The sequence below is a fragment of the Odontesthes bonariensis genome, chromosome 1, assembly GCF_027942865.1.
Source record: "Odontesthes bonariensis isolate fOdoBon6 chromosome 1, fOdoBon6.hap1, whole genome shotgun sequence".
NCBI lineage: Eukaryota > Metazoa > Chordata > Actinopteri > Atheriniformes > Atherinopsidae > Odontesthes > Odontesthes bonariensis.
The window spans coordinates 38,733,828-38,761,823 of NC_134506.1; the positions used below are offsets into that span (position 1 = coordinate 38,733,828).

The following is a 27,996-nucleotide window of genomic DNA, read 5'->3' on the forward strand; positions in this document are numbered from 1 at the left end:
TCTCTTCTGTATCCATAAACCTGGATTCAAAGCCACTTATTAGCCTCAGTACTGCTATCTCAGTTCTACAATGTATCAGCTCTCTAGACAACCCTTGCACTATTAGTTATCCTGACCAAAAACCAGGCATCTATTTAGCATTGTTGGTCAAACAATTTGTCTTTATTGTGTTTGTTGTTTCTTTGAGTTAGTGTCACCACTTTTTCTGGATTTATTGCTTTAGTTCATTAGTATTAGTTTTTAGTAAGTAGATACTTCTGTTTAAATCAGTTTTAGTTGTTATCACTAAGTCACTCTTGCTCATTTGTTCTAAAGAAAAGCAATAGCCAACAGACAGTTGAGGATTCACGTGTTTATATGCCCTGAACTATGCACCCCTGGTTGCTTATTGATTAAAAAAATACACTTATTTCAGAAAACGTGACTTTCCAGCTCTTCTGCAAATCACTGTTGAATGTTAAAAAAAAGTAAATAGTCAAATGTTTATTGTACTTTCAGGAAATGGTTTTGAGAAGTACAAGCATGTCTGCTGAGGTGTATATTTTAAATCATAACTGAAGGTTCATGTTCTTGTTCTCTCAAATTCACCAATACATGAGCCACACAGTGTCATTGGCCCACATCTCACAACATGTTTGAGTTATTTTATTATTGAGGGGGGGGGGAGAGCCCAGTATTCAATGATGGCAGAATTATGCAAAAAGTAACACAAGCAAGAAAGCTCTTATGAGATATGAGGAATGGAGCTTAAAGAAAGATTTATTACTGGAGCCCTGGTGCAGCCTTTGGTGTGATATTTTGTCACCATCTAGTGGACATTAAAGTGTAGACAAATCTGGAATTTGCCAAAAGCATGAAGCATCCAGGTGTTTAAACACATCTTTGTAGGTATACATGAACAACTCAGCTTAGCCTTTACTAAATACTTTCGCCATTCTAATAACATTTGGTTTCGACACACAGAAAATGGCATGACTGCATTAAAAATGTTTTATTTTCAAAGATATGGCAAAAATCCCTGTTATTATATGAGTAAAAGTCTTTACTAATAAAGCTTTGGGAAAAGCTAGTTAGTTGATAGTAACATAGCTTTCTTTAGCAGTTTTTCATAATTCAGAAAGATGCATGGCTTTGATTAAGCATTTGTGTTTGTGTATTATAATGTGAGTATCTGTGTTATCTTACACATGGAAGGAGAACATGACTATTACACAGTTTTATCCTGCCGTTTTACCTCTCAGTGTGCCTTAAACAGGCCTTGTGATGGACTGGTGACATGTCTAGGGTGTACCATACCTCCTTCCCAATACAGCTGGGACAGGCTCCAGCTGCCACTCGACTCTGAATTGGATTAAGCAGGTTTAGAAAATGGATGGATGGGTTCCTTATACAAAGGGACATGCTTTACTTTCTAATTATATTTTTCTCACCTAAGACCTCAACTCGATTAAAGTTAAAACCCAAGAAGTATAAGCCTCCGTAAAACAAATCGCTTAATCTAACTCAGGGCCGCATAGAGACAAGCATCCAGCCATGCTACCACTCACTCCCTGGGCTAATTTAGAATCACCAGTTAAAGGTGAGGTATGAGATGCTTGCAGGAACCGTTTTTCCAAGATCTCAGACCCCACCTTTAACCTAACATGCATGTTTTTGGAAGGTGGGAGGAAGCCAGAGAACCCACGCACTTCAGTTTTATTCTACTTAAATTCTTGGGATTGCTTAAACAAGACTTGATGATAACATGCTTAAAGCGGCAGTCGGCAACTTTTTTTTAGTCATATTAGCTTGAACTGTCATGGGATTCTGGAAGTAGAATATTAAATAGGCTGTTTAGGAAAAATAACGAAATCTGTAGCTCCCTCTGAAGCCTGTAATCATGCTTACGAAAACCGAGCGCTCCCAGCTGTTTTTAACCAAACAAGTAAGGGTGGAGGAATCCTACCTGTCAATCACAGCTTGTGCACACGCTGCTGAGCGTGAGTCTGCCCCAGCTTGTGTGCGCTCACACTGGTGTGAACTCATGTGCACAACCTCGTCCACAGAGGGGGAGGGGTTTGGGGGGCGATTCGGAGCTTGTTAGAGGTTGGGGGAGGGACATGAAAGTTGTGTCAGTTCGAATTTTCCGACTTTAGACTCGCAATTTTGAAAACTTGCCGACTGCAGCTTTAAATATTTTTAAATGAGCATCTCATCACTTTCAGAATGAATCAGTCCAGCAGAAAGTCCATTATAAAAGAAAAAATCTCAACTTTGAATTTGTTGACTTGCTTTATTGCAGTTGTGTAATGGACACTTGTGTAATTATTTGTTCATGTATATAGTTCCCCAGTATAATTTCAATGGAATCACACTCCATAATATGTAGCCCGACCTCTCAGATAGTGTGCCAGTGTCACCATCTAGAGGATATAATCTGACATGGTAAATATACAGTGTTTCTATAGCAGCACAAACCAAAATATATTTTAAATCACTGGACATCTGTAACCTCCCAAATTGCCATTTCTTCTTTAAAATTATCTAGATTTGGAGTGCCGATATCTTACACAATAACCAATAAGAAATTATTCAGCTTTCTGAGTGACTCATAGCATGCCCAGGGTATGCTTCTGCCTCTTGCCTACTGTTAGTCATTTTAGATGTCTCCACCTTCACCCCATCCGGCTGTAATCACACTACTGTTAAAGGTTTGTCCTCAAAGCACTCTGCCCCAAAGCCTCACTACTTGCAGGGTGCCAAGGCACTATAAGAACATCAAATCCAGTTTGGAAAAGGGGGTCAAACACAGGTCTTGTGTTTATTTCTAGTTTTCAGTTAGTTTGGTAATGGTTAGGCATGGTTATCTCTTTTTTTTTTGTCATTTCAGGCCACCCTTTGCAAGTTGTTGCAAATGTGACAAATTTAAGGGCATTCAGTGTCCATCCATGAGATGTGTGCCATAATCACTGGTAACAGTAACAAAGCTACTTGGTTTGATATAGGCAAAACCACCTGATATAGTTTAAGGATTATGGTAGACACTTAACCTCATTAACCACGTCATCTCAAACTATTCTTGCTGAGAGGTTTCAAGGCAAACCTTTATTTACAAAGTGTGACAGAAGATTCCCTTTCTCTCACAGGTAATCTTGTTATTGGCTTTTCTGACTCGGTTGGGCTCAACATAATTGAGGACTGCCAGCCAAACACAACAACTACGTATGCCTAATTACCCTTCATGTTGGTTACCAGATCTGTTGCTTTTTCTTATTTTTTCAGTAACTGATATAGATATTTGAGAGTGTATATATTTTTCACATCTGACTTTTATAGTTATTGAAACAAATAGTACTTTCCTGTCAGAGGTTTGCACATTTGGAAAATGAAATTCTATTTTATGATTATTCATAATAATCATTCTACAACATACATTTGTAATGGTATTATTTTCTTGTATTAAAAATAAATATTGCCTTAAAATTCAAACATTGTGAAGTAGCCTAGGCTATTTTACACTGTTTCATGCAGTTTCCTGTAGAAAATTATTATAAAAATAAAATTGCCCACACAAATACAGCCAAAAAAAATGTTTAAATTTCAATTACTGAATTTAGTTTTTCTTACTTTTTTGTTGTTGACAACTTTGACGGGGAAGTTCGTTTTTTTTAAACTTGGACCTTATTTCTGGCAGAAAATACGTTCATCTACTCACCGATAACAGTTTGGTGAAAGTTGGCGTCCTTTGGACGCTATTTAGATCATTCAAGAGCCGTTTATATCCATATAACGAGAGAGAACAGGGCAGAGACAATACAGCCTCTAAATAAGGCATTATCTGTCTTTATTTCACCAATACTTTAAGACCAATGAATGAATGAACACGTACTATTTCACTGTTAGTTCAGAGCTGCCGTGTTGTTGTTATCCGGGGCTATCGGGGGCTTATAGGGGGCTTTCTACACACGTGTCTAGTGCGATGACGTCATCGACGTGCGCCGCTGCAGCACAGCTCATTCACTAGCCCAGACATTGGCATCATTCTTGTGGCCCTCCTTTGTCAGATAAGATAGATTAGCCTCCCTTCACCTTGAGGATTTAAGTGTGAATCACACAGTTAATAAAGTGCCTACAATCCAATTAGCGATCAGCATGAAAAGATTCACAGACTAAGCACAGTTAGGTTCAGAAATATTTCAACACATATTATGTTTGTGTTTGCACAACTGACACATTTATTTTGTCATTTAATATGGTTTTAACCAGAAAAAAATTATATTTTAATCAATTAATTAATATTTTACAGTAGTTTTCTGGCTTGAAGCACAATGAACAGGGTTACAGATACATGTATTCAGTTCAAATGAAAATGAAAAAATTAAACATAGAACAATTATGTCTTCTACAGAAACGAAGAATTAATCCCAGCTCATCAGTCAAAGCATCTACAGCCATATATTTCCCTCCAAGTCATTTAAAGCTTCTTTAAATAATTTCTTCAGCTCAGCTTTGCCATTCAGCTAATTTTCCATCTGACATCAGAGAGAACAGACAGACTGAATGACATCTTCTACAGATGGAGTGTTTTGGGACAACAGGAGTAAGTCCTGGGAACAGAAAGTAATACCATGCTCTGTTGGAGGATGTAGATCTGAAGGTAAGCTGGAACACTGGCATGTTTAAGTATAAAGGAGGACGAGGTATAGCTGTACCCTGCTAGCTTGCAGAGGTACCCTCTAAGATTTAAAACAGTGATAAATGTGTCTCTGCCGCTCCAAAAAAGGAAAACGTTGATAAAATACATAGTCAGTGTAGTAATCGATGCACATTACTGGTCAATATTTACCAAAAATGGCGTCGTAAATGTTAAAGTTGTTGTTTTTGTGCTCCGTCCCGCTAAGACCTGTTGAAACAGCGCTGTGACGTTTGGAACTATTGAGACTTACATGAACCATGTGACAGCCCTAGCGGCGACATCAAAGCGTGTCGTAATTCTGTATTACTCTATAGCTCTGGGCCCAAACCTAAAATTAGAAAAACAAGTGTCTTCTGAGACCTAATTTTGTATACTTGTTGATTGCTTTTTGGTCAGTTATAAATAGCACATTTTTACGTGGTATGACAAAGTATTTCTTTATTACTATTTTTCAAAGACTTTAAAGTTGTAAACCCTTTCCCCTAAGTTGATGTCAGTTCTCTCAAATTCAAAGTGTGAGTCTGCACTTTAAGCACTCTTTCATTATAAAACTTGAACTTAACCGCATCCCCAACAAAATCACAAGTTTAATGTTGTTTCCTGATGTTATCAAATCTGCAACAGTTTAGCAGCTAAATTGGTAAGTAGTGTGAACCAGCTCCTTCATGTAAGAGGTTACAGTTCTGTGCTATGTTCTTCTACTCTGCAGCTAAAGCTAACTGACGGGGGCAAACTCATGCAGAAGGTGCTTAATATTTCCAGGCCTACTTCATCTTAAGATGCAGGACATGACATTTCTACTTAAATCAACAGAACCGAAAAAAAACTTTTTTTTAACAAATTCAATAGACTCAAAATGAGTAGAGGTTAAACTCTGTAACATACACAGCAATAATGAAAAAATAGCTTAGTTGCTTCTGTAATTCATTACTATTACCATCTATACTACTATCTTTTAGTTCAAAGGCGGGACAAACTAATAAAACCATGCTGACTCCAACAAGTAACCGTTAACTATTTATCAGACGGTTGTTGTGGACCACAGCGAGAGCCCTGTCATTGCCCAATCATTTGTTTGTTTTCCTAGCCTATCTAATGCAATCTACTTAAAAGAGATTGATATAGCAATTCCTGATTAACATGACCTTGAGCACCTTAACTTCTTAGCTTATTTTCAAGAGCAACACTGAAACTGATTAGGAACAGCAAAAGACTTTGGCATAAGCTGTTAGGCTGATACCACTGATCTGTGGTTATAAAACATTGTGCCTGAGTAGGAGTTATAAGAAATTAGCACTTTTTACGACATAAAAATCAAAGCACACAGTAAGTGAGCTGGAATTATCATTCATTCTTTTAGATCAAGTATATAGCAAAGCTTTTGTCTAAATACTTAAGAATTGGACAAAATTTTACAAAATGATAGGAGGACATTTTACAGATCACAAAATTATGAAAGAGAACCAAAAAGGTGATCCCAATTCTGGCTCTCAGGAACAACCCCATGGTAAAATTAAATGTTTAAGCCTTCTTCTGGTTCCAGTATTACCTCTCAAGCAGGAAACAATACATCACTCTGAAAGGTTCCAACTCCATCGCTGCAGCAGTTAACCATGGCGTCCCCCAGGGGTCTGTCCTGGGTCCCCTTCTCTTCACCATCTACATGCTCCCCCTAGGACAAATTATCCGTAACCATGGACTCAGTTTTCACTGCTATGCTGATGAAACTCAGATGTACATCAGCACAAACCCCTCCTCTCAGCTCCCACCCATGTAACTCAACAACTGCCTGCAGCAAATCAAAGCTTGATTGACCTCTAACCTCCTCAAACTTAACAGCAGCAAAGCGGAGCTCATGGTGGTGGCCCCGGCACCTCTGCTGAAGAAGGTTGGTGATCTGGCCCTGGTCATAGATGGCTGTTCCATCTCTCCATCACCAGAGGTACGGAACCTGGGTGTCATCCTGGACTCCACTCTCTCATTTCGGTCCCACATCAAGAGTATCAGTAAATCTGCCTTTTTTCACCTCAGAAACATTTCAAGACTCCGGCCCTCATACTCAGTAACAGAGACCCTCATCCACTCATTTATCTCCTCCCGTCTGGACTACTGCAGTGCTGTCCTGTCTGGGCTACCCAGTAAGGCCCTTGACAGGTTGCAGTATGTTCAAAACTCAGCTGCCAGGGTGCTAACTCACACCAAGCCCTGGCAGCACATCACCCCCATCCTAAAGCAACTTCACTGGCTCCCAGTCAAAGCACGCCTCACCTATAAAATCCTTCTCTTGACCTACAAATCTCTCCACTCACCCGCACCTAAGTACATCTCTGATCTCCTCCACCCCTACTCCCAGTCGCGGCTTCTGCGCTCCTCAGACAAGGACCTACTTTCCGTTCCTCGCACCAGACTAAAAACATATGGAGATAGGGCCTTCTGTTCAACGGCCCCTACCCTATGGAACAATCTGCCACTTCACATCCGTTCTGCCCCCTCTCTACTACAGTTCAAAAAGAATCTAAAAACACATCTCTTCTCCATGTCCTACTCTTCTTAAACCCACCCCCCCAGCCCTACCCTTCCCCCCAGCCCTACCCTTCCCCCTTCTTTTCTCTTGTTAAGCGACCTTGGGTACCCTGAAAGGCGCTATATAAGTCCAAGTTATTATTATTATTATTATTATTATTATTATTATTATTATTATTATTATTATGCAGTTTGTATTTTATTGCAAATCATTGCCATGAAGGAATAAACTCAAGCTTAGGGACTAAATCATAAATCCAAATTTTCCAAATAACTGTAGTAGATAACTAAAAAATATATATCTATATTCTTTTAACTCTTGGTGACACAAAAAAGGACCCAGAATGGCAAGTCATGTGCATGTCCAAAAAGGTCCGTAAAAGCACCATAAACGTCCGTTTTCAAAATCATCAACTCACCGGAGTGGTTACTGGTGTGCACTGGTAATCCATATCAAATTTCGTTGCGAAAAGTTGCTTCTGTCGTGTTTTATTTGGCAGCTCGTTCATGCTCGTACTATTTTCTTAGCCACCTCACAGCAGTGGATAAACTTCCGCTCAGCAGTTGAATCTGACTTGCTATACTCCACACCACTAGATGGCGGAGTAATATCAACGAACATCCAGTCTTCAATAGAACTCAATGGGATTTACATAATATCAAATAAAACACGACAGAAGCAACTTTTCGCAACGAAATTTGATATGGATTACCAGTGCACACCAGTAACCACTCCGGTGAGTTGATGATTTTGAAAACGGACGTTTATGGTGCTTTTACGGACCTTTTTGGACATGCACATGACTTGCCATTCTGAAGAAGGTTGAGATGAATCAAAATTAGGCAAATACCGGAGACAGCAGTAAACATAAAAAAAGCGGTGAGGGGGGTTCTAAAACATTGCTGACGACTCAAAAAAGAGGCTTAATGTTGAAAATACCGCAGTTAAGTTGATGCAGACTCTCTAGAGGCACTTATGCTTAGACACAGACACTAAAATATGACATCTTACTTTATACACTTTTATCACTTACTTAACTTCATACATTGTGGAATAAAGAAGGGGGAATATTAGTCTACTTCTTCTATTCAAAAGCACAAATTCTGACTAGAAGACACTTTTTCAGGACAGGTACAGTAACCTGTCGGTTGTTACCAATATCTTGGTGAAGTGAACACACTCCTTCTTTGGATTTAGTTTTCTCTCTCATTGCATAAGTAATGTTGTCCTTAGTCATACCTGGCAATTGGAGTGCACTTGTTCTTATTTTTAGTTTGGCTTCGACCCACATTTGAGCAGTCCAATGTGAGGAACACCTACCTACATAACACCATGGTAATCCTGAGGCTTCAGTAATCACTTGGCTCATGCACAAACGGGAGGATTTCAGGAGGGGATTCCAGAGGATTATTTTAAAAGAAAAACCTAAGAGTAAGAGAAGCCTCATTTCAAGTCGGGCCGCTCTGTGATGGAGATTATTGTCTAACGGACTATGGACTGTTGTTTTAGTCATGGGGCAGACACAGCAAACAGAGAGCTGTGAGGAGATTGATGTCAAAGCCCTTCAAGATATGTATAAAAAATTTGTCACTGAGTGCCCAAGTGGCGTACTTTTTCTGCACGAGTTCAAGCGTTTCTTTGGCGTGGACCCGACAGGAGAAGCGGCTGAATATGCGGAGAATATGTTTCGAGCTTTTGACAAAAATGGGGTGAGAAAACAAAACTGTCACAGCCTGTTTCGCTGTACTTCTTCACGAGTGTTGAAATGTGACCAAAATGTTCCCTTTCAATCTACTTTGTAGGACAATACCATTGATTTCCTGGAGTTTGTGGCAGCACTGAATCTTGTTTTTCGGGGTGATCTGGAGCATAAACTGCGTTGGTCATTCAAGGTGTACGACAAAGATGGCAATGGCTATATTGACAGGACGGAGTTAAAGTCAATAATTGATGTAAGTCAAAGAGTCAGCTGCAAAAAATATTTAATGGCTGCTGCAATCGTGAAGAAAGGATTCTTTTTTTTTCAGAATGCAAGTTTCAGGTTTGAATTTAAGCAGCAAATTATGCAGTTCAGTATATATTTCATTGAATGAACAAGGACTTTGACATGTCTTCACCTGATTGTGCTTCCATTTTTGACGGCCACTATCTAAAATGCCGAAATGACTTAAATGTTGATATTACACCACATTGCTAAGCTTAACTGGAGTTAAAACTGTTAACATTTTGATTTTGTCATGTGGGAAAAAAATAATTGTATTACATACACAAGCACTTTTAAAACCATCACGTCAATATTGTTGCTTCAGTCAAATAATAATTCAAATTTTTTACAAGCATGTCTATTCTTTAAGTGGAGTACATATGTAGTATTAACTGTAGGACAACTTTTCATCTTCATCATGCTGTTGTGAGTATAAACTGGTGGTGCTGTTGCTAATCTAAAGAACATGATATCCCTGGTTCAAGTTTAAAACTTTTAAAGCATCATTTTTTCTACTTTTACACTCCTGGGGATCTTTTTTTCAACAGCAGTTTTCAAATGTTAAAATTTAAAGCTTATTTCAAATTTGAATATGTAACGTGATGGATAATCATCATAAGGAGATTTTCCCAGTGTGAGTTTCTTTGATGATAAATGATAAAAATAATATTGTTCCTCTTCCCCTTATCAAAAAGTGATGTATTCTAGTTTTACATTAAAAGTCAAAGTTAAAGCTATGGTAGGTAATCCTAGAGAGCTAGCAAGAGAGCTAGCAAGATTCGAAAGTGTCCCCTCCTCTAAGCTCCACCCCCCCCTCCCCATTCCGTCAGTGCTTCATCCAAAGCCGGTGGAACCGCATGCGCACATGGAGCAGGGAGCCGGCAGAGGGGGACATAGGCAGAAAGCAGAGGCATCTGATTGGTTTTTTGTAGGCGACAGCTTTTTCTCAGTCCTGCAGCTGCCACAGAGGTCTGATTATTTTCGTCCCTTTTTCTAAATACATCTTGTATAGATTTCTCTCAGGATAGACGGACCATTTCACCCAGTATTACAAAATGTGTTTCTGAACAGGATTACCAACCATGTCTTTAACATAACGCTCAAGTTGAAATTCCCACCTATTTAATCAAACCTTGCACTGCATCAGTTTAAAGCCAGGGCAGTTGTCTAGTGTGTAATGCTTAATCATACAGTGGATGACTTGATACCGAAGGAGTTATTGAAATCCAATATAATGTCTTCTATATCTTTTTTCTAGAGCATTTCTCGAATTAGGAAATGCTCAAAACCAAACTCGAATGATTCACAGCTTACAATTGATGAAGTGGTTGATCGAATATTAAAAGCTATGGACACTGACGGAGATGGTGAGTATGTAGTGTTGTGATGCTTACAAGATAGAGAAAAAAACTGTGAAGAGACTTCTGATCAACGGAATACATCAATCCTGTTTTGCTGTTGTTCTGCCTGCACAGGTATCATCAGCATGGAAGAGTTCATTAAAGGTGCCCAGCAGGACCCGTGGGTGCTTAACATGTTGACGTTAGACATGAACCCTGCCGCATGGGTGCAGGAGCACAGGAGAAAGAGTGCACACTTCTGAAGAGTCAAAGCACATTGGCCTTTTGAATATGTTTAGATATGTCTATTCAGCATATTCACCAAACCTTCACAATACTTGATTTGAGCATGCACGCTTTATATTCTCCCAAGCCACACCTGGAGCCATCTTTTGGCATTTTGTTCTGTAAAGGGATAAAAACAGTTTACAGTGATGACGAACATTATTTATGGCTGAATGTCATTATGTTTTTGTGACTATCATTCAAGCAAAATCCTTCCTTTGTTTTCAAGTGATCCGTAAATTCTACATATTGTTTGCTAATGCACCTCAGCAGCCTTCTTGTCATAAAGTGTCATTTTGTAAATAATTTATCGTTTCAATAGTTTTTTATTGGTCTTATGACAAATTATGTCATTACTATGTGTCTGAATCAAAGTATTATAGAATAATATTTATTTACTTCCATGTTGTTAAAGGCAGATTTTAAGTTCAATTAAAAGAAAAATTTATTTTTATATTGTAGTTATGTCATTTTTCGCACTAGTTAATAGAATGCTGGAGCATTACTATTTCTATGTGTGCACAGACACACTTAAGTCCTGAATTCTTCATTAAGTGACTGCATGTGAATCCTGAAAATCTCAATTGAGCCAGTTTATAATTGACAAAGCAACACATGGAATTTTCATGACTATCACCAACTATGTGTGCTGATAATTGGTGCATCTTGGTAATCTTCCTGTAAGATCCTTTCCACTTCTTTGCTCATGCTGCAGACATGTACATTATTACAGATAAAGAGAGAGACAGATGAACTCATCTAGGGTTATTTGGGGACACATATAAACTGGGGAAGCCTGTGATTGACCCTCTGACCTTCAGACTGACAGATGAACAGTCCGTGTCTTGAGCCATAATCTGTTTTATTTTTTTTAGAGAGAGTGAGAATGAGCTGAAATTTCACTGTAACTCATCTTAAGATCCTCACACTGAATAAAAGAAAAGGAAAAGGCCCAAGGTAATCAACTGCATAATCTTTGAGTTGACTCAAATTAGAGATCTTGTACTGTGTAAACTTGGATTAGAAAGTTCAAAGCACCACTTTGTAAAATTTGTAAAGTTTGTCAGATTTAGGATTAGAAAGTAGAAAATCTACTCGTGTGTTTAACTTGATATCTGTAATTTAATCAAACATGCTCTGTCCTCCTATAGCTAAACAGGAACAGTGTGCCCTAAACAGCAGGCAAACCTCTAATGAATTAAGTGTACACACAGCTGGTTGTGTTGTTTCAACCTTCGTTACCACTCCCAAAAATACACATACATACATGTAAAAAAAATACAAAACAAAGTCGAAAATGTATGGAGTCAGTGGCTACAAGGTTCAGTAGTTTCTAGCAGATGCCAATAGAGCTATTCTTTGTCATCTGGCAGTGTGTTCAATTTAGTGTGGCTTATGAAGACAGCTGACAAAATTATTATTTTTTTTAAAACACCAAATTTTCAACTAGAGCTATCAGCAGCAGAAATGGAAAAACCAACACCGATGACATCATATACAGAACCCTCATCTACTATGTGTCTGGAGCACGCAGCTGAGGTACTTTGAGGTCAGATCGATTTTTCTGTCATGCTACTTTGTACCACAAGATGAATCATGAGTCATCGTAGAGTCTGGTCTGTCCCAGAGCCAAAACAGGAAGAATGGGAAGCAGTAGCAGATGAACAAACTGGTGGCAAAGAGAGCGTAAAAATGAGAGGAAATTAGTGAAAAGCATAATAATTACATTAATGGTGGAGGTTTCTGACAAGCAAGCATTACGTGTGCAAAAAAACCATGTTCAGCAGCAAAATTATACGATTGTTTGGGAACAAAACTCATAATGTAGGTGTGGGTCAACCCACACAAAAAAAGTCCCTTTTGAGAAGTTTAGAGCTCTCAGAGTTAGAAGATTATGTCCCTAAAGAGTGCAGTAAACACATTTAATTGGCCTTTTATTAAGGATTCCTTATACATTGTATGCAGTGTTTGAATACCACTTCGTGTCTGACATGTGAGGAAGGCTCACCCCATGTTTTAGTGCTTCTCATTTCATCATGATGAGGTATCACTACTGTAAGTAATTACATAAAGTCACTTGGAGACAGGGTCACATAAGGTTCTGAAGAGATTAGGCATTAATTACTGGTTTAAAGCTCTTGCCAAAGCCTCAGGCTAAGAATAAGCTTCTTGGTTGGAGTCAAACGTCACTTTAACTAGTAATTACTGATGACTCGGGTCCGGAACCTGAACCTGCCAGTTGAAGAGTCAGTAAACTGCAGCAATAGACAGTAATTTATGTGTTGCAGGTAGTGCAGGCAGTCTGCAGACTGGTACGGAGTAATCAAAGTAAAATGACAACGTTTTGCAACCATTTGAAATGAATCATGTGAATTTCAAAGCTGCTTTGAATTAAAAAATATTTCAGCCTTAAATTAAAGTCCAAACAATATAAGAAACAATAGTTTGATACTTGACTTGTGTTGAAGAAAAATAAGAAAATAAATAAAGACATGTCACAGAAAATGTCTATCAAATGTTAAATTTCTACCACTATGTACAGGATGTATTTGTTTGATATATAAACATGCTTCTGGCTTGGTTTTTAGTTTTCTTTGGTAAATTTTTCCTGATTTATGTATTGATATGACTTCCCATCCCTTTTCCCCACCACTGCCCCGCCGAACATTTTTTATGCTTACTTATGTTTCAACATGTCTTCTCTTCACCTTACCAACCACTGTTTCAATTCTTTAAAGGTTAAATATACCATATTGTTCCTCCCATGTGTACATGTTAGTGCATACAAATCTCTGCCTTGCATCCCTGAGTGTGCAAACTTCAAGATTTCCCCTCACTAATTTAGCAATGGTCTTTGGCTAATACGCTTTCTATCAGGAGGGGGATAAGACCAGTGTCATTAATTCTCTCGTTTTCCAAACATAGAAAAATCTTCTGTAGGGGATTCTTGAAGGGCTGCAAGTTCTGCTTTCTGTTTTATCTCCATTTATTTTGAACTGACATGATATAGCTTTGGTGTGATTAGCAGTTATTTTCCAAGGTCTGTCTAATGTACCTTTACATGCCCTCTGGCCTTCAAATGGCAGTGGAACAATCTTACATGGTGCATGGACTTCAATGACCACATTTATGTGATCAAGTCTAATTCTTTGTTCAGCTGAAGATTACGATGCATGTTTTTTAAACTTATCTCCTAGATTTGAACTTCTTCCCATTCTAAATTAAAGACAAAACCCCTCTGTTGCCTTGCCCTTAAGTCTTTAGACTTAAAAGATAAGGAGGAAATGGAAATACACATTGGGCCTCATGCAAGAACATTTTCGTATTTTTATTCTAAATTTCTCTTACTTTTTTCGTAAGAACGTCTCGTACGAACACGCCACGTCAGATTCAACAAACGCTCTTAACTTCGGAAAAAGTGTGTAAACGACCTGCGTAAATGATGAATCCCACCCGTGCGTATTTAAGTGCACGTGCACGAGGATAGTAGATTTGCATACTCCACGCCCAAAATAATACAAAATAAGGCAGTGCTTCCTTTCTCCTGTGCCAGGAAGTGTTGAGTGTTGAGTCATGAGAATGGCATCAAGGCGCAAAAAGAACAATTTTAGGAGCTCTGAGACTGAAGTTCTGCTTTCAGAGATCCAAAAAGGAAAATCTGTCATTTTTAGCAGTGTCAGCAGTAGAATTACGGGACCTGCAAAAGCGAAGAAATGGGAAGCAATTACGAGTGTTGTTTATTCTGTTTCACCTGCAGTTCGTAATGTCACCAAAATAAAAAAGAAATGGTTTAATATGAAAATAGCTTAAAAAAAAAGACATGGCCAGGCGATCGATGACTGCAACTAAAGCCGTGCAATCAGTTGTTGCCTCATCATGATGGCACTTTGATGGGGCGGTTAATGAGGGGGGTCTCCTGGCACCACACCTTCTGGTCTGCCTGTGCTGGTTCAGGTTGTAGGAGACCCTCGTTCATGGCAATATTGTGCAAATCTGGCATGCCTTCTCTGGGCTATAGCGCAAATATTTGGTTGCTGAAGAGGGGTTGAGGTTTGAGTATGCCTAATTATTTCAGCACAGTTTCCTTTAAGCCTAGATACAGCTTCATCCAATTTTAAGGAGTTCAAAAATCCTAGCTTTTTGAATCTTGGGTCTAGGAGATTGGGCATGGTCATAACCGTTATTGCCTGCTTTTAAAGATCTGTCTCTTACCCGGCGTACCAGATTGGCACCTAGTTGCCTTGCCTTGTTGCCTTGCTGAGCATATTGAGCAATGGGATAACTTTTGATGCACTCACCCATTTCTCCCCTGAGAGCTCTACCGTAGCCTGTTGAAATGGAGCTAGAACCTGAATGGCCTCTTTAATGATGGCATACTCCAATGATGTTGGTGGTGATATTTTGGTCCTTAAAGAGGCCAGAGCTGCTCCAACTGGTTCTCTTACTTTATAAAGGCGCTGCAGCATGTTCAATGTGCTGTTCCATCTTGTGTCCACCTCTATCATCATCTTTAGGTCTTCCCATCTGCTTCTGCTTCATCAAAAGACTTTTTCACAATTAAATTGAGTGAATGTGCAATGCAAAGTGCATGTCTGACATTCAACATATTTACACAAGCAATCATGTTGACAGCAGCATCTGTAACTAGGCACTTTGCTTTTTCCTGAATGCCCCACTCCTCCATGAACTTTGTGTGTGCCAAAGCCAGGTTTTCAGCAGTATGGGTGCTAGGAAAATGCTCTACACCAAGTAGAATGGTCCCAAGCTTGTCCTCTTCATCAATGAAATGGCAGGTCAGGGCAAGGTAGGCCTCCATATTCATTGATATCCACATGTCAGATGTGAGGCTAACGGACACAACCCTTTGGAGTTTCTCCTTGGCCTTCTCCTTAGCTTCCTCATAGCGTTTGACCACCATGCCCTTTAAAGTCTGTAAACATAAATATGTATAGTTAGCTTATATTCAAAAGATGTACACATAGCAAATGAAATGTACTCTATATACCATGCACACCAGTACATGAATGAGCTCCTTAAAACCCACATCTTCTACAATGGAAAATGGTTGGGAGTCTTTGTGTCAGGCTGGGGTTTAGGGAAGGACACGGATGCGGACTTAAGAAAGAAAACTAGGTTTATTCACCAAAAAACAAAGTATCAACACAAAGCACAGCTAAGCCGGAATAAAAAAACGTAGCTGAGGAAAAAACAAACAAAAACACTTGGCATGGCATAGAATATATAAATACTTAACTTGGGCAAAACTGGTAGCATAGGTGAGTAGACATGAAGGGCAAGAGACGAAAGAGATCCAACCAACTGACAGGGGAGGCAGGAAACTAAATAGGGAGAGAGTGATTTTGTGACATTGTCTTTCTGCAATCTATAACAAAATGTAATGGGGGTATTAGGTCTATAAGAGTCAACCACATGATATAAATAATTAAAGATTATCTATTACTTTGACTGGTGTCTGGACCATTGCCAGCAGACTGAGCATTTTCATGGATAGCTCTGTAATGCCTGATCATGGAGGACGTGTTGTTGCTATAAGTGAGCTCTTTGTGGCACAGCAAGCACTTTACCTTCATTATGACAATTAAAGACAAAAGGAAAGATAATATATAGGTTATGGAGGAGATTATAATGACTTTGAAACTGAAATACAATTATGACCAACCTTGTTTTGAGCAATCAATTCAAAATGTTCGCAGATAGGAGAAGTCCTCCTTTTTCTGGCTCCATGGTGACAGGCAGAAACCTATCTAGCCTACAGGTAGCCTACACCCTAATATAGATAATAATAAGTATGTATTATATATATATATATATATATATATATCCTACTATGTCCTATCCTATATATATCCTATATAACTATTCTAACACTATTCTAACCTAATTACGATATATTCTAATGCAGTATAATAATAATAATAGATGATATAATGACTGATATAATAACTGAACTTAACCACTAAAGGCTCCTGTATACTTCGCAGCAGTGTGTCGCAGTGAGCTTGTCGCAGTGAGCTTGTCGCAGACACGACGCAGTTATTTTTTATTTATACCTTGAAGCGCTGTCTGCGCTATGTTAATCCCACGCCACAACGCAAGAGGGACAATCACGAACAAGCTAGGATTGTGGGTGTTACGGTTACGGAGGTCATTCAACAACAATGGCGACTGGACGAATGCGCACTTTGATTGAGATGCGGCTGATCGATCTAGAAATAGAAGAAATATTGCTACTACTGGAGCTGGCAGAGAGGCGAAAGAATCGTCACGGTTAGCACGGTTAGCATCAGCCGGTTAGCAAACCGGAAATACGCATAGTGTAGAGCGGATGTAGAGTTGACCAATCAGAGGCCTCCTTTCTCTCCTCCCTGCGGCGATGTCTGCGGCACTGTCTGCGGTGAGTTACAATTTTGAGGAGGTGCACCAGAGTGTCTGCGTAGTGTCTGCGTAGTGTCTGCGTAGTGTCTGCGTAGTGTGTGCGTAGTGTGTGCGTAGTGTCTGCGTTAACTGCGACACACACGCAGACGACCTGGTTTCCGAGTATAAATCAGGCTTAACTCTGATACAACCAACGCACACTCTACCTCTCACCAATACCAAACGCCAACTCAAAACCCTTGAAGTGCCGCGAGGTTCAAACCCTTTTTATGCGTAGTGACGCACAAAATGAATCAGTGACGTGAACACTGAATCCGAGGCCTCGTTTGTCATCAGTCACGTGATTTTTACGGAAACGATACAAGCCTCGAACCAACGCTTCATCTGGCTCGCCCCTTTTTGCTCGACACATGCTCCGAGGCCTTGCTTCAAATGCCACATCACTACACAGAACTGTTTCATGTCTTCGTGAACGAAAAGGATATAAGCTATCTATTAAAAGATGCGTCAGTAAAAGCATTAGTTTATGGCCAAAACCTATATTGAGCAGAGTAAATGTGTCGTGTCATAGATGCTTGTGTAAACTGAATTACTGAGCTAAGTGTTGAGTCAAGTTAAGCTAAAGGCTAAGTTATGGAACACACATGTGGGCATGTGTCTGTGCTGATCTAGTTATTAGGCCGTGATGAAAGTCTGTATTGTCCGAACAGGCATTTTTGGGTTAGACCAGCATTATATATTTTCTGGTAGATCAGAGGAAGTGTCAAATACTTTGTGTTCATTTCATTAAGATTGAATATGTTTAAAATAATTTATTTAAAAGGGTTTAGTTTGATATATAAATTTCAGAAGTGATCGATAAAAAGGATAAAATAGTGGTTAAAAACAGTTGTTAAAAGCACTATAAAACTGTAATCTGAGTTCATTATGGTATTTGTTAATACATTAAACTGCATTTTTGTGATTTAATCAGTAAATGAAAGTGATGTATGTGGATATAAAACTGTATAAATATGGAGAAAGTAATGCTATTGGTTATAATGGGAACTGTTTCAGTACTACTGTGGTATTGGGTTTTACAGTACAAGTATATGGTGTTACTGTTATTGTAAAAACGGCAGAAGAAGTTAGTACGTTACGAAGCAGACAAGAAGCAGCAGCAAGTACACTCCTGTAACCTGCTATTGTCTGTGATTTTCAGGGTATCCGCGCAGTGTCACTCCGTGCAGGGTCTTAAAAAGTCTAAAATCCAATCATTTGAATTAAAGGCCTTAAGATGTCTAAAATTCTCTTGAAATCTCTTAAAATGTCTTAAATACGATTTTGAAAGGTATTAAAAATGTATTGACATGACGTTTATTTAAAACAAATGTATAAACTTCAGCTTGTGGATAATGTGCATACTTAAAACAGACTTTAGAAAATTAGGGTCATATTGCTCCGACATATAAAAAAAGAAGTGACATAAGTGAAAATCTAGGGGATGCATCATAAAACAAAATGAATAAAGTCCAGAGTTCATTCATCATAGAAAGTCAGTGTCACTCCGTGCAGAGTATTGAGTCAACATGGACAGGTGTGCATGTGTGCATGCAGTCCTTCAAAAAGTTAACTGGAGATGCCAATTAGTTGAAAGTTAGCCTCAATAGGGAGAGGGCTGTTTACAACAGATTGAAAGAGGTCAAAGAGGATGTGGCATTTAAAAACTCAAGAACATAAGAAGCATGATTGAAAAGCCTCGCAAGGAAGTTCTAAAAAACAGTCAATCTCCTGATAACCTCAGACAATAGTTTTAAAGGTTAAAGCTTGTAATGTCATTTCTAAATCAATGTAAGGTAGTAATTCACTAAACTGAACTTACACTGTCACTGCCAGGCCAGTTGGGATGCAGAGGGATGTAACAGTGATATACTGCACCTTTAAATGCGCACTGGAGGAAATGAGGAGTGAGGAAACACAGATGGATCCCTTCCTTGCATCCCTTTATTACATCTGTGCTGTACATTCTACCTGCTTGTATTCCTTGGTATAAATCTTTAATATTTGATAATTTGCCTGAATTATTGTCACTATTTTTCTCATTGTTTTGTTTGGTTATTTTTTGCTGCACAAACAGCCTCTTAAATGAGGCTTGCTTCTTGTTCTTTGATTACTTCATGAACCTTGTTTTGTATTCTGTTTTTTTTTTTCTGTGTTTAGGGGTTTCCAATGTTTTGGCTTCCTTCCTGGTTTTTAGTTGCTTCCTGTTTTAGTCCCCTCCATGTTCATTCTGTCGAGTTTTACTTCCCTTCCCGTGTAACCTTTTTTTCATTACTGATTAGTGCTCAACTGTCTTTGATTCCTTCATCACTCATCGGGATATTTACACCTGGGTTTTCAGCTATTGCTTGTCGGATCATTCTTTCATGCAACTTCTTTTCTTTTGTCTGCATTATTTTCCTGTAGCTTCTTCGTTTGCTCCTTGTTTGTTCTCTGTTTAGTTTTTTAATAAATCTACCAAGACTATCTGCCGGCTGAGCCTCATCTATAGTCTGGCTCCTGGGTCCACTTCTCGAATCATTTGCTGCTTTCTGAACTGAAACACAGCAAACGCAATAGCAGGGGGTTTAAAGGGCAGTTGGAAGTCAGCAGAGAACAAAACATTCTGATTTTAAAGTTGAGCAATGAAATATCCATTTATAGCTAAATCTTATACCTGTATTTAAAGAAAAAAAAATAGTTATTTCAAAATGTTGAAGCTCATGCTAAGATAGCTGTATCTAATCTTAATGGCAGTTTTCAGCAATATTAAATACTTTCTGGGATACAACTTCTAACCTTTCACAGCACAACTGATGCAGAACCATTCAAATAATTATTGTTAATTGTGGTTCTCAACTCTTCTGATAAATTGTGCATTTTTTTTGGTGGCCGTGGGTTTAACTTTAGTTGGCAAAATGTGTTTAGAATTAGAATTGAATGGAACATCCACAACACCCTGTGCATACTGTGTGTAATGTGATAATACATCAAAAGTATGTGACAAGTATTGCAAATCATTACACTCCGTGCTAGCACAACACCTCTTGTTGTTTTTTTATTTGTTCATGTTTTATGGGTGCTAACCTCTTTAAAAAAAATGGGAATCTGCAGAACTTCTGCATCTGGGGAGGAAACGTCTGTTGCATCATGATTGGTCAGATTTCTCTGTTTCACATTTCCTGATGAAATCCCTTAACAGAAAACTCTACTGCACTGCACCAAATATTTGAAGAAGACATACGAAGAAAATGGCCATGTTAAATGGTAAGCAACATGAGATTTTGTACTTTAAATATTGAGAGGTCTGTGGTAATTCTCTGGAATGTTGCCATTCATATCTGTGGCACACAAATATCATTTGGAAAGATTTGTTGTGGGGGCAGTATTCTATGCTTTTATATATTGTTTTTAAATATGCCTTAAAAACTGTACAGGCATAGGATTATTTGAATTCCAAAGCGATAACCTTACTGCTGCCATCATAAGAACGTTATCTGTGCTATATTACAGGCTTGTAGTTCAGCTAATCTGAAATTGGATCATGTTTTTTGTAACAAATGCCAGCGATATGGACTGATCACCGGGTTTACAGGTTAATTCTTTGAAACAGTACCCAGATCTTTACTGATTTGCTGTCAACCCACTCATTCATCATACAGGGCACAGCTGGGAGGACTTGGATCTGTCAGGACAGAACCTGAAGACCATTCCTCAGGATCTCGTACCACATGTTAGTTTGTGTCCTTACAGAGGTGTGGATTTACAGAGGAACAAACTGAAACGTGTCGTCGGCATTTCGAAATTTACCAACCTGACAGAGCTTAATCTCTCCAGGAACAAGATAATTGAGTTTCCTCAGGAAATGCACAAAATGCACAAGCTAGAAACACTCTACATGAACCAGAACAAAATTAGATTGATTCCAGAGGGAATCTTTCCTCATCTTATAAAGTTAAAGTTCCTAAAACTCGGCACAAATCGTTTGGCCAAGCTTCCTTCAGATATAAGCCAGTGTACAAGCATACATTATCTAGACCTTTCTAAGAACTGCCTGCAAGATATCCAACCACTAGCTGGTCTACCAAAACTTAAGGTACTTTTGGTTGAAAGGAACCAACTTAGGGAGCTTCCTTCTCAGCTCTTTCAGAAAGATAGCTGTGAACTGACAGTGTTTAAAGCCACAGGGAACCCACTCAGGACCCCACCAGAGGAAGTCTGTGCTGGAGGGGTCATGGACATTCAGAGCTACTTCTTTCAAATAGAGGAGGACCCACACACACACACTGCCTGGACAATCAAGACCATGTTCCTGGGCTCTTCCATGGCAGGGAAATCCACACTGTGCCGCAGCCTTAGGGATGGGAAGCCTGTGGCAGTGGCAGCGAAGGACCGGACAGAGGGAATTGATATCAGTCAAATGTATGCTCAGGGGGTCCGTTTCCTCCTCTGGGACTTTGCAGGGCAGGAGGAGTACTACCTGACGCATCATGTCTTCATCACAACACGAGCACTCATCATCTTGACCATTGATTTAGCCAGGTGAGCGAATACAACTTTTAAACGGTCATCTTTTAAATCCGATTACTCAGAATCAGAGTGCATGCAACACAATAATGATTTGCGCAGAATGGAGCTATCTACAGTTGTGTCTGGCAGGAATTTCCCGTCATTGCACAACAGGAGAAATGATCAGTCAACAATCTCACTACTTTTAAAATGGTTTACCGGAATCAGATGTTTCATTGCAGTAAACTGCCTAACTTTTAATCATTCTTATATAATATATTCACCCATACTTATCCAATAATTAATTAATAATAAATATTACTGTAATATAGAAAGAATTCAGTGGGCTTCATATGTTGCGTTTATTACTACCATTGTTTCTTTAGTTTGAGAATCTTACACAAGTGAAAATCAGATATATTTGGACTGTTGGTTGTAAAAAGGCTGGTCAGAGGTGCCGTTGGTATTACATACCAAAAGCAAATGATGGAGATGGCTAAGCTAGCTTACCTTCATTTAATTTGGATACGATATTTGGTGGAAATGTGCTCTACCAAATGGTAGAACAGGATAGGGTTATGGTAACTCCAAAAGCCTTTAAAATGTGAGAGGGTTCTATGTTACAAGAAATCAGAAAACTAAAAAAATAACTAAATAAAATCTGAATAAAAAACACTTGATTCCAATGATAGATTATGGATGGGAGATAATAACTATACAAAGTCAACTGATGCTACCATGAAGCCAAACAGAAAGTACTACTAACAATCACTAAACACTGGTTCCAAAACATCTCAGGCCCAAAGAGTATTCCATCCAAAAAGACTTCTCTTATGTCATGAATTCATTTTAAAATTTTTTTTTTTTTGCTGATCGTTAAGGTGCCCTGATAGATTAACTCTTTCTGACCTGTGCGTGTGTGGTCTTTCTGAAATTATTTCCAGAATTATATACATAACAGATCTATATTACTGACTTACCTCCATGAACAGTATTTTGATGATAGGAATGTATTTTCAAAATCATGAATATAAGCATTTAAGCACTGAAGCCAAATACTGCTTCTTTGTGAAGTAAGTCGTTCTATTTGCACAAAAACAGCACCTTTTTTTTGCACACTGGAGTTTCCTTTGTAAGGTTTTCATTTACGATGAAAGCTATGATTTTGATTCTCCATCAGCTACAGCACTGTCGATCCACATTCGTTCAAAGACCAACTGTGGTTCTGGATTAACAACATACAGCTTCGTGTGCCAGACTCATTGGTTCTGCTAGTGGGAACACACTGTGACCAGTGCAGAGACCTGGATGAAGTGATGGAGAAGAAAAAAGACATTGAAGAGAAGGTCAAAACCATGCTGGAAAACAGGAGGATGGTTTTAATACAGCAGAAGAGAAATCTGGAAGAAAGCAAAAACCCCTCCCTCTTTATGGACCAGATGGATGAACTGGATTGCCTTTTGGACAACAATTTGAAAGTAGTAATGCATTTATGGATATGTAATATTGTTTAAAGAATGTTTTTTTTTTAATGTTATTGATTAATCTATTGTTACTTTTTAAATCATCCTACATTCATTTTCTGTTTTTGTTACTACCAATTTCAAAAGTTAAAAGTTTAGTTAGTTTTCCAAAGAACAAAAAAACTTTTCTTGCCTTTACTATATAGACTTTCATAGTTGCTCCTAACCTCCTCTTTAGGTTCTGGATCTTGTAACCCTTGACTGCACAAAGAGTGAGGAAATCGCAGATCTCAAACGTCACATTTTGGATTGCGTACAATCAGCGAATGCATATCTATGTTCTGAGAGTACCTTGCCAAACAGTTTTGAAGAAGTGGAACAAGCCATGTATAAACTTATTACAATAGAGGAAATTCCTAAACACGGTGAGTCAGTTTGCACCTTCAATGACTAAATACTCTATTGAAACTATTATGGGAAGTTTTCCCTATATATGAAGTAAAATGTGTCTTTTTTTTCTAATTTTAGGCATTGTTCTACTTGAAGAACTGGGTGATTTAATTCTAAACCATGTTACACAGACCCGAGAACATCTCCAGTCTATCTTGTATGTCCTCTTACGTTATCTGCATCGGATTGGGGTGATCATTTGGTATGAAGACATCGATGTACTAAGCGACAGAGTGTTTATTCATCCTTCATTCCTCATCTCAATGTTTAAGGTCAGCAATGGCTTTTTATTTTCATTAGAGTACAAATATCCTCTGTTCTCACTCATTGAAACACACTTGGGCATTTGGTCAAGAGGCAACTTTGGGAAAGTAAGCCTGTTTCTAACTCAAATAATATAGCTTTAAAGGTATTCAGGTACTTTTAGCTTACCCAAGGATTTTTTTTCTTTGTCTAAACCTAAAAAAATAACCGAACTGAAACAGGAACGAAGACTAAACTAAACAGAAAAAAACCTGTGTTGCCTTTAGTAACTTGGTATTTGCACTTCCCTCTAATAGTGTATTGTCCTGTAAATTACTGTATATATATCAGTGATTTTTTTTTTCTGGCTAGCAACAGCAACAAAGGAAATTGAAGTTTACCCTGACTCAAAGCGAGACACAGACCATGCAAGTTTAGCATTGATCATATCATCCCTGACTGATCCTAATAAATACAGAGGAAAATGGTATCAGACAGAAACAATCTGCAAAAATAAATAAATAACGCAAGCAGAATGAGGACGCAATGAGGGGAAAAGTTAAAGGGATAGTTCACCTCTTTTGACATGAAGCTGTATGACATCCCATATTAGCAATATCATTTATGAATCTAACGTTTTCTGGATGAACGATTTTGTGATGCAAATGTATTACTCTTTTGAACATATATTGTTTTGAGAAGCAAAACGCTTTATTTTTGAAAACCCAGCCAACTAGCCGGACCAGAACTCACAGGACGCAGCAGGGGGTAAGTCAAATTTAATAAATGATATTGCTGATATGGGATGTCCTACAGGTTCATGTCAAAAGAGGCGAACTATCCCTTTAAGATTCTTGGCCAAGGAACATCCCAGTTAATATATATTGATAGAAGGCCAGTTGGGTAACAGAGACCAAAACTGCAGCGCTTCACCGGTTTTTATAAGAGCTGCTGGACTTAATATCTATTCACCTAAAAAAGTTTTCACAATTCACACCCCAAATTCTCAGTCTGTCCACCTCTTTCTGTATATGCAGACCATTGTGAGACATGACCTGGTGCAGCAGCTGGAGAGCGTTTCCAGAGACCTTCTCATGCAGGAAGGGGCTCTGGTGAAACAGAAGTTCACCTGGCTGGATGACTTGAGGTGCAGGGGCACCCTGCACAATGCAGCAATGCGCATTTTGGTGCGCAGAGAGTTGGAGAAAACTGTTGATGACGACGATGACGATGACTTGGTCAGAGAAGTAGTGGGGACCAAGCAGGAGGAAGGTATAATCCTCACCCTACTGCAGTACTTTGAGGTTTGCCTCCCCACTCTTGTTAAAAGTTCCATGAATCCTAAAGCACCAGAGTTCATTCCTGGTAAAAAGAAGTGGCAGTCAACCAGAGAGGCCAAGAGAGATCCAGATGGAGCTTGTCTCTTTCCAGTCTATCTCCAGGATGACCTCCAAGTGTGTTACAAATGGGGGGAGGACAAGCAAGATGACATCACTGTTCACATGTACTTCCTTCCTGAGATTCCCCACGGTTTCTTCCACAGGTAGACGTATGGTTTCATCCTAGCAACAAAAAAAGAAAGAAAAGACAAAAAATGTCACTACATTTAATGAATAATCATGTTATTCTGCTGGAATTTTTTTTTTACACAAAGTCCATTTCTTTGTCAAATGTGACCTTTCATGTTTGTCATCTGTTCTATTGACTGCGCGCACTAAAGTTTATTTTTTTATTGAATGTGTGTACCCATCAGAATTATTATTAAGACATGCTCACTGTATCCAACTCACTGGGTGGGGAAAGAGCAGTGCCTCCTCTGCTGTGGAAACAGACTGGCTGTGATGAGGCAGAGGATAAAGGATGGAGATTCATTCATAGAGATACGCAGCAGGAGACCTGAGAAAAATGAGGGTAAAAAAATCGCATCATCTCTTTCATTGTGGCACCTCGTGATCTACATGGCAAAACTGCAGACCGCTGCTTTCTCTTCAGAGTTTCGACAGCTGTGGGATCTGATCTTGGCAGTGATGTCCAAGCTGTTTGTGTTGTCAAGGCAGTGGCCAGGACTGACCCAGCAGGTTCACACCCCCTGTCCAGAGAGAGGCTGTCCACATTACTTCACCTGGAGGGACTTGCAGGAGCTCAACAACACTGACTTCTACAACCTGTAAGTAAAGCATTACTGAAGGTTTCATGAAGCTCATTTACCGAGCAACACATCTATTTATTTTCGGAAAGTTACATCCCCCATGCCTTTCCAAAAGCCCAGAACAAAGATTAGTTATCCACATTAAGTTTTGTAAATGTTTCTGAGTGGCTTAATCCTCAAAAACCTCTTCTGTGCACTCAAGCCTAACCAGTGCCTGAGACAAAAACTCTAAAAGTCTAGTTTCAAGTGAAAAACCCGATAACTTATCGTGAATAAGACTCCAAGGAGCATAGCTGACATCAGCATAACATGGTGGTAAGAAATATAGAAAGAGAATAAATATTTGAAGTGCAAGACGTTTAAGGTGCAGATGGGGACAACATAGGTGACCGCAGAACTGATGATTAATAGGAACAGATGTGTGCATATGTGGGGGAGTCGGGGGAAGATGGTGTCGAAAAACGTGGTGAACATCTAAAAAAGGCAGATCTGGAAAGAATAAGTGGAAAAACACCCTGGGAGAAGTGAACAGGAGCTGGAGATGCAGATCGAAAGGAGAGGAGTAAATTGTGACAGATGGACTTGTGGCTTACTCAGATGTCCCCATGCCCTCACCCTTTTCCATCTCCATTTTGTTTTTTTTAACAGTGTGAAAGAGGAGAAACTCGTTTGTAAGGGGGGCCACACAAGAAGGACAGAACTGATTTTTCCGAAAGGTAAGTTAAAGTTGTATATATGCAAGTCAAGTGAAAGTGAAATTTAAAAAAAAAGATAATTTACTTTGACTTCTGATTTATCACAAATGTATTTTTACTTCAGTTACTACTTTCCAGTGATGAGCACTCCATCTTAGAATTTAGAAATGCAGCATCATGATGATGACGGACTCGATGCTTCACTTCTCCTCTCACGTACCACGGACCTGGCATTCAGTGGAATTGGATCCATGGATGGGCAGAACAAACAAACTCGCCCCTCATCTTGGTAGTGATGAAGTAGCACTTTCGTGAGCTATTATGTATGATTTGTGTAAGTGTGAATAAATTATTTGAGCTACCCAAATGAACTCGAAAGCTGACTTTGTAGTTTGAAGTTTTTGTTTTTTTAATGCTGAATCATTTGATGCAAACTCTGGGATTTTGCATTGACTTCAAGAGAAAAAGCTAATTTTATTTCTCTTTTTGTTGCGATAGTCAGAATAGCCACTTATAGTGGGAGAGCCTATGTATTTTCGTGGGATTTCAATGTTAATTTTTGGAGACTGGTTGAAATGTGTTCTAGGGTCATTGAACTTTGAGAAAAAATATGTCTCTATTTTTTTTCCCAGTTTCTTACCTTTTTCCACCTGATTTTGATATTTTACTGCAATTCACGCCTTAAATATGGCTTGTATTACTATTTTAATTAAAACAGTTAGCATATAATGTTTTTCTTCATGCATTATTGTTTTATAATTATTTTATATATTTTTCTTTTCTTTTTTTATTATTTTTTTTAATTTTTTTTGTAATTTTTATTTTGTAACATACAAGCTAAATAAATGCTTAACACAGGGAAATTAACATCCAAACTGTGGTATTGAAGAGCTGTTGCCTCTGTATCAGACGTAGGTTCAAAAACAGGAATTTGTTCATTTTCAGTCAACTGTGGAGTTATGACCACTGAACCTTCTGCGGCGTCTGGCTCAAGTCCCCCAGATGGAAGCATGTGGTCTGCTCTAAATTCCTGTTCATCTTCTGTCTCATCTGTTCGCATCATGGAACGTGAAAGGAGCCAGACCATGTCCTGTGCAAAGTAGGGTTTGATTATATCCAAGCTTGTACCAGGTTTAAAGTCAGGAAATGTGCTAATTTTGACTGTCTGCGTCTTGGGTGCACAACACGGGACAAAGTCTGGCATTGTCAGTGTCTTCAAGGAGCGATCTCTTGCTTTCTGGTTAAGCGGCCTTATCATGGTCCTG

General features: G+C 38.8%; 2 protein-coding genes across 3 annotated transcripts; both read left to right on the forward strand.

The window, feature by feature from the left end:
- The first annotated feature begins 8,710 nt into the window (after window positions 1-8,710).
- Window positions 8,711-10,786, forward strand: LOC142385540 (guanylyl cyclase-activating protein 2-like). The gene is made up of 4 exons (XM_075472160.1): window positions 8,711-8,908; window positions 9,002-9,151; window positions 10,442-10,550; window positions 10,659-10,786. The coding sequence occupies exons 1-4, from the start codon at window positions 8,711-8,713 to the stop codon at window positions 10,784-10,786; spliced, it is 585 nt and encodes a 194-aa protein (XP_075328275.1).
- Window positions 10,787-20,460: 9,674 nt separating this feature from the next.
- On the forward strand, window positions 20,461-27,415 carry LOC142385545 (malignant fibrous histiocytoma-amplified sequence 1 homolog). 2 transcript variants are annotated; one of them, XM_075472180.1, is made up of 10 exons: window positions 20,461-20,489; window positions 20,885-21,764; window positions 22,912-23,209; window positions 23,433-23,619; window positions 23,723-23,916; window positions 24,925-25,430; window positions 25,641-25,798; window positions 25,880-26,054; window positions 26,685-26,752; window positions 26,856-27,415. In XM_075472180.1, exons 1-10 carry the CDS (start codon window positions 20,474-20,476, stop codon window positions 26,870-26,872), a joined length of 2,499 nt encoding a protein of 832 aa, XP_075328295.1. In that variant the 5' UTR covers window positions 20,461-20,473; the 3' UTR covers window positions 26,873-27,415. The 2 variants fall into 2 exon arrangements, with proteins under 2 accessions (XP_075328295.1, XP_075328289.1); XM_075472174.1 differs by having other exon boundaries at window positions 25,641-26,054.
- The last annotated feature ends 581 nt before the right edge of the window (window positions 27,416-27,996 follow it).

Bases quoted from the DNA above. Each gene is read 5' to 3' on its own strand.
- LOC142385545 (XM_075472174.1), top strand. The intron at 23,210-23,432 runs GTAGTAATGCAT...CCTCCTCTTTAG, and splicing joins TTTTGGACAACAATTTGAAA to GTTCTGGATCTTGTAACCCT. The intron at 23,917-24,924 runs GTCAGCAATGGC...CTGTATATGCAG, and splicing joins TCCTCATCTCAATGTTTAAG to ACCATTGTGAGACATGACCT.
- LOC142385540 (XM_075472160.1), top strand. From the start codon at position 8,711: ATGGGGCAGACACAGCAAACAGAGAGCTGTGAGGAGATTGATGTCAAA. The intron at 8,909-9,001 runs GTGAGAAAACAA...TCTACTTTGTAG, and splicing joins GAGCTTTTGACAAAAATGGG to GACAATACCATTGATTTCCT. The intron at 10,551-10,658 runs GTGAGTATGTAG...CTGCCTGCACAG, and splicing joins TATGGACACTGACGGAGATG to GTATCATCAGCATGGAAGAG.